Consider the following 10,827-nt stretch of genomic DNA (forward strand, 5'->3'; position numbering starts at 1 on the left):
TGGTAGACGTCTTGGCAGGTTTGTTATTTTATGCCATGTTTTACGCACACCCCACAAAAGAAGCCCCATATATATATATATATATATATACGGTATAAACAGTATACCGGTTGTAACTTATAAGCAAAGTTTGTGAACCATTGTAGTGGTAAAAACAATGTTACAATTGCTTCTTTAATTACATTATGATCTCAAATATTCACAGTTCAATGAGAAAAGAAACCATAAATATGCTAATCCCAGACATTACGAGATCGAGGCGAGGAGAGAGAACTTGACATTCAGCCTAATCTTCCCCTTCGCCACGTCCAGCTTCGCACCCGTCACCAGCCAATGGCCAGGGCTGTGCTGAGGGCCCTGGCACAGGTGAGAGGTGTCCACAAACCTGAGCAGCTTTTGCTTCCCCACTGGCACCGGTGGGCCCGACGGAAACACAGCTGAGTCCACCACGGCTTCCGGGCCAGGCTGCTTTTCCCTGTCCAAGCCGCCGGACAGCGAGCCGCTCACCGCCGAGAAGAAGCCCAGTTTCTGAGAAAGGCAGGACGGGCCCCGCTGCCACTGCGACCGGCCGACGACGCAACCGCGCACCTCGGAGTACAGCAGCCTGAGGTGCAGCACGCTAGTGGACTCGTGGGCCTCCACGGCAAGCTGAGCTCCGGTGACGACGAACGCGGTCGCTCCTCGGCCATCGGTCGCCCACCGGGGGTCGTACTTCACCGGCGCAGTGCACACCCGCGCGAACTTCTTCCGCTGGACCGGCTCGTAGTACCGCTCGTCGGCGATCACGTCCGTTCCCCGCCACAGCGGCGCCTGATCGGGCTGTGCTCCGAGGAATGCAGGCGTGTGTGACAGGTGTTCGAGGTGAACTGCTAGCCTGATCATGTTCAAGATGCTTCATAACGTGATGCCTAATTGCAGCACTACGGTATCAAAGAGTTCTACTAACCGGTCGTTCTTCTTGCCCTCCAGGTGCAGTCGCATTCCGGTCACCGGCCGCCTTCCGACAGTGACCTGAGTTCCCACATGATTCAGGTGTTATACGGTGGTAGTGCATGAGAAGGATCACCAAATGTGCATCCAAGGAGACTTGTGGAATGGCGAGAGGATGAGTACCTGACAAGTGTTGACATAGAGCTTGGGGCTCATGTGGCTAAAAGTAAGTGCTGGTGTTGGCATGGACCTGTTTGAGATGGGACCAAGGGGTAGATCGTTGTGCATGGGAGCCCAGAACTTGTGAGATTGGAAGTCCAGGAAGTAGTGCAAGTCTGATAGTGGGGGTTTATCTGCGGAGGAGATTTATGCCATTAAGCAACATTAGGATTTTAGTTTCCCTGATCATTAAGCTTGCATGAGAGGATGATGACACTTACATCGAATGTACAGGTTAATGGCATGAGACAGGAATCCATATCCGGGGACCCCCTTGAGCAGTGAGGTGATGGGAAGGAAGGTGAAGTTGATAATGTCCGGCACTGAAGACACAGTGAGAAGCCACTCGCCGTGGCTGCTTGCTGAAGTATCTCCTCCTCTCTTACAGCACATGACTGTCACACCCTGAGAGGATGAGATTGTGTCAAGCTTCCCAGAGAGCAGAAAGAGAGTTTGTGTTGGAAATAGGCACTGCATGAGATATCTTGTACTTACATCTTTGCAAACAACCGGAGCAACCCCCTTGACACCATTCTTATGTAGGTCAAACACATTGAAAGCCTCTGGAACCTGTTAAACAGCATGAGTCATGACAGTATCTACAAAAGACTGGATGCAGTCGAAGTTTCTGAGTGATTTATTGAAGCAGACCTTAAGCTTATGTTCTTTAGATTTCCAGTAGAAAGGAGGAAGTGCACATGTCCCTGTGAACAGCTGATCCCCAAGCTTATCAAGCTGTTGTTTGAGTTCAGATGGGGGGAGGCTGGAGGACTGGTCTTGCTTCACATAAACCACATCCTGACCTCCCACACTTAGCCCCACTATTATATGTGTGCCATAGTTTTCAATAAACCTGCACATATATCCAACACCATTTCAATCAGTAAACTTTGAGCCTGGGAAGGATTCTTCTTCTATCAGCTATTGTGGGTCAAAACTTGTTAGTTAGAGAGTTAGCAGATAGAAGTTGCTTACAACTTGAACATTGAAGGATACTTATGACTGTTAGAAACAGGGATATCAGAGCTGTAGGTTGACTTGTGATTCCAGTTGGTGACATATTAACTTACAGCATTCAATGTCAAGGATTCAGATAATTGACCAGAGAGAGAGCTTAAAGTCTTCCTTGAAAGAGACTGGTGTAAGGGTTATCACATTCTAGCTGAAGATGGACCAAATCACTTACAGGAGGTTGATAGCAAGGTGGCTACAAAACAGTTCTCCAACCTAACATGGACAGATAACCATGACATTTTTCTCTCAAGACCCACGTATTCAACATTGCTTTGCTCAGTCATAGAGCTTGTTCAATAAAAAAAGTCGTCTTTCATGAATTATCCATCATGTTAGATGAGCTCTCTTTGTGCATGTTCAAAAAATACTGTTTCTATCTCCAAAGATGTGTTCTCTTTGGCCCAATCAGCTTACTGTCTAATATAAAACTTGTCGTCCTGCAGTCTAAATTCTACCTCTGTTACAGGTTAATTCATTGTTGATTGCAATAAAAACCTTAAACAAATGCGAATTACGTTTACTTTGAAAGAAAAGCTTTGTCTTTGTAGAACTATACGTCTCTGACTTTCATCATGTTAGTGATAGTTTTTAGCGTACCTTGCGATTGCGCAGGGGTCCCAAGTTGAAGGAACAGCTTTGACAACATGATCAACAAGTGCAAGTGGCTGGTGCTCGATTCGCAGCTCAAAGAGAGTGATGAAGTAGCCATCCATGGCAAGGAACTTCGTGTTCGACGCATCCTGAGCCCATGTGCTGCCGTCGAAGGCGAACGCATAGTTGAACAGGCCAGAGGGGATCTTCCCTGCCAGTGAGCTCCTGTGGTTGAACAGCTCCGACATCTGCATGGTTGTTTCAGTTGTCTTTGAGAAAGTGCCATTTGATTTAGTTTGTACTCTGAACATGACCTGTGTGCTACAGCAGCTAAATTGTTCAACCACTGATTATTTGGTTGTGCAAGTAGATTGAATATATATATATCAAATAAGAAGAATAGAAAGGGAAAATGATATCCAAAATCTAACAGGTTGATTCTATATATATCAAAGAAGAAGAATAGAAAGGGAAAATGCTATCTAAAATCCAACAGGTTGAATCCATAAGAAGTAACAATCTTGTATGTGACAGCAGAGTTAAACCTGCATACAAAATAAAAAATTGCCACAACCTACAGGATATGATCTATTGCAAGAAACTTCTTTTTCCTTCTATGTTGAATGCAACTGAAAACAAACATATTGGGATCATCCTTCTTTGAGTTCCATCTCTTTTTCTTCTCTTATTCTGAGTGGCTAAATGTGAATGCAGTACAGAACAAGCTGCATCAGCAAGTTAATTGAGAACAAGAAAGTGACAGCATGACTTGAAAGCTAGACTTTTCCCTGGGAGTTAATGAAACGCAAACTACCGGATGGCCTGACATATTTGTTGATTGGTGCTGGTTACAACCAATTTCTTGACCTCTACTCGCATAAAAAAGCAAAACTTGGGAGTTAATGTTTGATTAGCACTCCATCACCTTCCTGATTCAAAGACCATAACCTGTGCTTTGCCAAGTGTCTAAATTGTCAGGGATTGACCAGTGTTTTGGAACATTTGCAGGGAAACATCTAATAAACAACAAGTCAAAGAACATTAATGGCAAATCCCAGAAAACAACAAAGGAAATTTCTTTTCAAGCCCCCAAATTTCTTTTCATCCTAATATATCTTTTAACAAGACAGATTTAGATGATTTCCTTGGAACCTTGATCATATTGAGTTAAAATTACCTAGAAGATTGATTGTACCAAACAGCCCTTCTCCTTTACTACCTTCAAATTCTACCAAATATTTAGAGATCTTATGGCTGTCGATAAAACCAGCAACATCGTTGTGAATTTGGCAGTGTGATGCTACAGAGCTAGGAGATCATTCTTTTGTTTCTTAACAAGGAAGAAAGGAATAGGAAAACATATATAGTCGCTTTGAACAAGATGGTTCGGAAAAATGAGAAGGAAGAACTGATGATGGGATCAGATGAGAAGAGAATTATGAGACTAATGATTACAAAAGACAGAAACAAGCACCACAATTGCATGCATAAAGCCATAAACTCACAAAAAACCTCGTAAAAAGCAAAATCTATTGCTAGAAAATGCAACAAACAGATGACGTGCATCTTTTTCGATGTACTTGACCTTCACATATATACAGCATTACTTGAAGTTTAGGAAGAGGAAGAAGAAGAAGAATTTGATCCAGATAAGGAAAGCACAAAGAAAGCAAACCTGATTGAACTCGAGCACATCGGACTGGTACCGGACCCGATCCCCCTTATCGCACTTCACATCAACAGAGACATCCTTACACAGGCCAAACCCAGGCACAGCGAGCTCCCTCTTCTCATCCTCATTTATCACCACCAGCCTCTCCTTCCCCCTGCAGTACTCCGGCCGGAAGTCGCATGCGACGTCGAATCCCCTCCCAAGGCACGTCAGAGCCCTTTCCACGACTCCACTCATCTCCTCCTCTCGTCTCCCTCCAACTAATCTCGCAGCCGAAGATGGAACAGTTCTCGAGAATATACCATATGCATGTCAACGATGGACTTCGTTTCCCCTTCAGCAACGATATGGCTACGCTGAAATCGATGCTTATAAAGGTAAACATCAGAAGAAGAAGAAGAAGAAGAAGAAGTCGTAGGTGGAACCTCCATTTGATTAGAATTTGCTTGCTTGACCTGAAGGCGTTGATCTACGTAGTCCATGTGATCCTCTTGGCTGGCGTATCAGAAATGGCAGCAGGATTTGACAGAGTATACATACATATATAGATACATATATATGTATACTACTGAATCATGATCATTGTGCTAGTTAACCAAATACTTGCAAACAGGTGTGGGAACAGAAGAATGGGACTCGAGCCATTTCTCTGGATCTAGAAAGAGAAATGCTTGTGACGTCAACTCTGAACCGTACTGGAACTGGGACGGGCAGTGAAGGTCAAAGCGGTGACGAAGAGTGGTAAGAAGTCTTGAAGGGAGGCTGTGGCCGCAAGCTGTTAGTTCACACCGCAAGATTTCATTCATGGAACGAATTAGACCTCTCCAATCCAAACCAGTCGAAGTCTGAAAAGGTCAGAAAGAAATGTGTGGAGACAGATCTGAAGAATTCCTGCTTTGAGTGATCCAAACACTGTCATGCAACTCTTAAAGTCCACTTATATGTCAGGGAACAAAAAACAGAAGTGGTCAAAGTCATATTTATTCATTTCTTAAAAGTATTTACATATTATTTTTTAGGGTATACATTGCATTTCTCAAGTTCCATCTCAACACTATTATTTCTTTTTAATACTATTCTTTGTCATATACCCTCCATTAGTCACCATAATCAAACAGGTCAAACACAAGAAAGAATGAATTCAGGACAATTAAACTTGAGGAGAAAAGAAAAGAACTATCTTTGGACAAGATCAGAGATGTAAAACCACTTAATGAAGCCTATTAAGATCTAATTTTATAACCTTAACAAGGATGTTCAACCCTTAAATACTACAATTAACATGGATGCAAAGATTTTACAAATTTGAATTTAAAGATTTTAGACTAATGATCATGACATTTCATACATCAAAGCGAAAGCAATTGAAGCAGGTGGAATACCAGCAAAACATTATTGGTAGATACATAATCACTGGGCAAGTCAAACAATTTTGAAGGCTTCTGATACCCACCAAATCTGATTGACATTGCAAGACCAAGTACAGGAAAGCAAGCTATGGGAGATATTAGAGCAAATCACTGACTGGTATTCGGATATTCAAAGAAAAAAAATATACCATGAAAAGTGAAACATTATTTTGAGTGCCGGCAAATCCAATTCACTTCTCATGTGCAGAAGAAATGGTCAGCCAGAGAGCGATGACAGACTTCATGTACATGCTAACAAGATGGGAATCATACATAAAGAAACTCAACTAGATAACTATGATACATAGATATACACAACGTAACAAGAAAAGTGAGGGTCTTGGTAAGGCTATCCTATCAAGGTTACAACAAAAGGGCAGTGGTGCCAGAAACAATTCCACTTGCTAAATTTGTGCGTAAGGTCGAAAGATGAGTCTCACAATGGAACTGAACTCCCGGGTGATTGATCTGAAACGGAGGCCAGTCCCTGCAATAGCCTAACAATCTCTGCAGTATCATCAAGGTAATACTTGGCTTTACTGGGTTTTCGACCAACCGTGCAAGCAAACACTTCAGCTGTAGGGGATAAAGCGGAGCCAGACATTGCGGTCATGATCTCTTCAAACATGTCCTCGTCAGACCGATCATCCCCTATGCAGAGAACAAAGTCCGGTGACAAACCTCTCTCTTTCATGGTTGAGAGTAGTCGTTGAGCTACGAGACCTTTGCTCACACCCTATTGCAATAAGAAAATGACGGTGAGTGTTCATCTTTCAAGCCATGAACTATGTAAGGACATGTGATTTGCTCACCTGTGGCTTAACTTCAACATTGTTTGGCCCACTTTTCACAGAAACGGGTTCGTTAGCAAGGACACTTTCAAGATGATCGAAAAGTTCCTTGGCTTGACACGATCCAAAATCTGGATCAGCATCCTCGTAGCACCAAACCAGTGCAGTTTCCTTGTTCTCGATGGTTGAACCATCTGTTGTTTCGGTGTATAGCCTCATAACAGGCTCAGCAATTTGCTTCCAGCTACGATCAGCGACTGTAACACATGTTTCCCATTCTGCATCTCTCCTTAGCCTGCAAGCAGACATCAGAGACAATTGTTTATGTACTAAAGTGTAGAATTAGACCATGCAGCACACCTAGAGAATTGCTGATTATTACCTAAAGAAGTAGCCATGCTCTGCAGCCATTCCTAGATTCTCACAAGGAGAAAACCAATCGCTCAAAGAGCTTCGCTTTTGTGCACTCACTAGAAAGACTAGATTGTTTTTATCGCGACATAAGCTGTTAAAGATCTGAATAGATTTAGGGCTTGGGCTCTTATCAATTGATGCCTGTGGCATCAAAGTACCATCATAATCCAAAAGGATGGCACGAGTGCTAGTTCTCCTGTATGCAGAAACAATGTGCTCCATAGCAAGCTTCCTGAAGTTTTGGTCAAGCGCCACAACTCTAAACTTCAATCCAAATCCTATTCCCCAACACCTTCTTCCGTCATGTTCCTTGCAAGTCCTCTCCAAATCCTGCAAAAAACTGTTGGCCCAATACCCAACATCATGTGAGATTACATACCTGTGGTGCTTCTCATGCCTTAGCTGTTTCTCTGCATCGGCCATTTCCAAGGCAGAGTCCATTGCATCAGCCACTGCATCGATGTTCCATGGATTCACCCTAATAGCCCCACTAAGGGAAGGAGAACAGCCAATGAACTCCGAAACGACTAACATGCTCTTCTTCAGGGTCGAGGGGTTCAAACCTAAAACCTCATCCAACTTATCATTCCCATGCCGAGCAATGATATACTCATAAGGAATAAGATTCATGCCATCCCGGACTGCCGTCACCAAACAACATTCTGCCACCACATAGTAGGCCATTCTCTCATAAAACTGGAGTGGCTTGTTGATTAGAATTACAGGGTTGTAATCAGTAAGCCCAAAAGCTTCATTGATCCGCTTCACCATTGCATAGCTCTCGGCCTCTACTTCTTTCACATCCTTCCCTTGTCCCCTGGCTGGATTTGCAATCTGAACTAAGACCACCCTTCCTCGCCACTCTGGATGCTGCATGAGGAGCTGCTCAAAAGCCAACAGCTTCAAGCTGATCCCTTTGAATATATCCATGTCATCAACTCCAAGCAGCATTACTCTGCCCCTATCACGGAACTGCTTCATGAGCTCCGCAACCTTTACCTCTGTCTCTGGAAGGCTTAACACCGAGCCAAGCTGGCCCATATGGATCCCAACAGGCAATATCTTAATGCTAACAGTGCGACCATAATACTCTAGCCCAATATAACCTCTCTTAGATTCATAGCTGAGCCCGAGCATCCGGCTACAGCAAGATAAGAAATGGCGGGCATAGTCAAACGTGTGGAACCCAATCAGATCAGAATTCAGCAGTGCTCGCAGAAGCTCCTCCCTGACCGGCAATGTCCTGTAGATCTCAGAAGAGGGGAAGGGGCTATGCAGGAAAAATCCAAGCTTCACACGGTTGAACCGCTTCCTGAGGAATGTGGGGAGGACTATGAGGTGGTAATCATGGACCCAAACGAAATCGTCATCTGGATTTATCACCTCAAGGATCATATCAGCGAAAATCTTGTTAACCGAGACATATGCTTGCCATAGACTCCGATCGAACCGTCCACCGAGATCAGGAGACAGTGGAAGCATGTAGTGGAAGAGAGGCCACAGCTGCTGCTTACAGAAGCCATGATAGAACCGAGAGCGGAGGTCTGCAGGAAGGAACACAGGCACACACTTGAAGGTCTCCAACAGTGTCTGGGAAACCTCATCTTGCTCCGGGATCGGTATTTCCTCACGCAGGCACCCAACATAGACAAATTCCATATCGGGATGCTCGCTTATACTATCTTTAAGCTGGAGGAGGAGGGAATCTTGGTCCAAGGAGAAGGTCCAGCCGCGGCCTTCCGGGCGTCGCTGGGCACGGATAGGAAGCTGGTTGGCGACAATAATGGTACGGTCACGGGGGGAAAGGGATGATCGTTCCGATGACGCATTGGACGCATCGTCGTCGGAATCATCAAGGTCCGGGACTATACCAGTTGCCGTCACCACGCGGGGGATGCCACGGCTGATTCGGCCTAGCGAAGGCGACTCGCCGGAGGCCAACTCCAGCAGATTGGAGTAAGATTTCGACACCATTTTGACAAAAAAAAAAAAAAAAAGTAATTTTTTGGGGGGTGATCCTACTACAAGTCTTTGCAGCAAGAGGAAGCTTCAAAATGGTCTCTTTCTCTTTCTTCCCCAGTTTACCATGAAGAAAACCCAGATCTAAGCATCTAACAATCCCAAAGAAGGTTTGTAGTTCCCGGTTGATTCCTTTACATGCTTTACAGTTTGCCAAGAGAACCAGGAAACGATGAGAGATTAAACCGAACAAGGATTCCGAAGACCTCGATAACAAGGAAAGGAATAAATGCAAGCGGAAAAGCTAGCGAGTGGATAAAATCTGGGGAATTCCCGCAAGGAATCAAATCAGATGAGTGAGAATAGAGAGAAAGAGGCCAACCTTTCTCTTTAAACGAAAACAACCGATTTAATGGAAGAAATCACGCTTCCACTATCCAAAGCTTCCGACGTAGAAGCAAAAGTAGCGATGCCTCGAAACAGATCACCAGGAAACCACTACGGTTCTCGAGATCGGGAAAATTCGCGGCAAAACGGGGGAAGATTCAACGGGGAAAAGGAGAGCGTTACCGGGATCGCAATCCTCCACGAATTCGAGCTCGATGTCCAGAGCGAAGATGGACTGGGACGAAGAGGAGAGGAGAGGAGAGGAGAGAATATGAGAGGAGGGAGAGGGAGGGAGGAAAACAACGCTCGGCCTTAATTAAAATCCCTCGCGGCGATCGAACCGCTGCTGCTGGAGCTACGGTTTCGTACGGACAAGCAGCCGCTTCTACCCGGCAACAACTCTTTATTTATTCCCTTTAATTCTCTTGGGTTTAATTAAATCCTCTCTTTTGGCTCAGCGAGTGCATCGATCGAAATGACTATTCTGCCCTCGGATCTTGTCGCTAGATATGCGGGGATTCGCGCACCGCGTTCTCTGTGAGGGTACTTAAATCCGCCCTTCCACTGGGTTCTGACGACCAGATGACTCGTGAACGCACGGGGAGAAGCATGCGGAGCTTCGGAAGATCCGCGGGAGCGTGGAGGATAAGGCCGAGCCGGGACCCACGACGCCCCGCCGTCCACGTGCCATCTCCTGGCGACGCCCCACCGAAACGTGTCCTCGCCATCTCTCATTCGCCGCGAGCGGGTGTCTCGGGCGCAAGACCGCGTGCCCGTCATCCGATCGGCGCCCCGTGGGACCCCAAGGATCGCCTGCACCATCGGAGGGCTTCCAGGCCACGCGTCAACGTATTAAGTCCTTATCTCGTGGGCCCCAGAAGCCCTCCCAGCGAAAAGAACCCTGAACCGTGTCGCGGAAGCCGCAGCGGGCATCGTGGGGGCGCGGGGGGCCGCAAATGGACAAGGGGGGCGTTCCACTTCCCGGCGAGAGATGGCGACGCCGTCAACTGGATAAGGCTCAGCATATATTTGGGGCATTGAACAAGCATAGGGGGAAGCGTTTGGTTCCAACAGAGGGTAAAATTAGATCGCTGGTCTTCTTGCATCTTGGTGTTGATGCAGGGCTCAGTCGCCCATAGATTTGTCTCCTGCTCACAGCTGTATCCCCCTGCTTCCCAACCTATGGATAAGCTTTGCCTTCTTTTTATGGCTTGTTTTTGATCAGTGTGTAATCCGCGTCATCATCTGCTTGACGTACCATGATTGCTTTGACTACTTCGGACACACTCGATCAGGAACTACGTAGGTTTTCTCCCCACAGTTACTGTGTCAGGAATGGTGGAGACCCAGTGGTCATTCTTTTGTTGTGATTAAGGTGGCGTTTTAGGTTTTTCTTCTGCGGTACGTAAATATAAGACATAGCCACTTGCATGGATGAGGC

The 10,827-nt window shown here is 45.5% G+C and overlaps 2 protein-coding genes across 5 annotated transcripts; both read right to left on the reverse strand.

Moving 5' to 3' along the window:
- Positions 1–146: 146 nt before the first annotated feature.
- On the reverse strand, positions 147–5,959 carry LOC135607074 (MACPF domain-containing protein At1g14780-like). Of its 4 annotated transcripts, none has more exons than XM_065098568.1 (8): positions 4,430–5,959; positions 2,761–3,002; positions 1,801–2,002; positions 1,645–1,719; positions 1,371–1,554; positions 1,114–1,283; positions 947–1,011; positions 147–874 (listed from the first exon to the last, which is right to left on the reverse strand). In XM_065098568.1, exons 1-8 carry the CDS (start codon positions 4,661–4,663, stop codon positions 247–249), a joined length of 1,800 nt encoding a protein of 599 aa, XP_064954640.1. In that variant the 5' UTR covers positions 4,664–5,959; the 3' UTR covers positions 147–246. The 4 variants fall into 4 exon arrangements, with proteins under 4 accessions (XP_064954640.1, XP_064954639.1, XP_064954642.1 ...); XM_065098567.1 differs by having other exon boundaries at positions 2,761–3,068; XM_065098570.1 differs by having other exon boundaries at positions 2,761–3,075; positions 4,430–4,600.
- Positions 5,960–6,105: 146 nt separating this feature from the next.
- On the reverse strand, positions 6,106–9,785 carry LOC103977587 (alpha,alpha-trehalose-phosphate synthase [UDP-forming] 6). Its single transcript, XM_009393147.3, has 3 exons — positions 7,009–9,785; positions 6,648–6,921; positions 6,106–6,571 (listed from the first exon to the last, which is right to left on the reverse strand). Exons 1-3 carry the CDS (start codon positions 9,012–9,014, stop codon positions 6,272–6,274), a joined length of 2,580 nt encoding a protein of 859 aa, XP_009391422.2. The 5' UTR covers positions 9,015–9,785; the 3' UTR covers positions 6,106–6,271.
- Between the last annotated feature and the right edge of the window lie 1,042 nt (positions 9,786–10,827).

The sequence above is a fragment of the Musa acuminata genome, chromosome BXJ2-3, assembly GCF_036884655.1.
Source record: "Musa acuminata AAA Group cultivar baxijiao chromosome BXJ2-3, Cavendish_Baxijiao_AAA, whole genome shotgun sequence".
Taxonomy (NCBI): domain Eukaryota; kingdom Viridiplantae; phylum Streptophyta; class Magnoliopsida; order Zingiberales; family Musaceae; genus Musa; species Musa acuminata.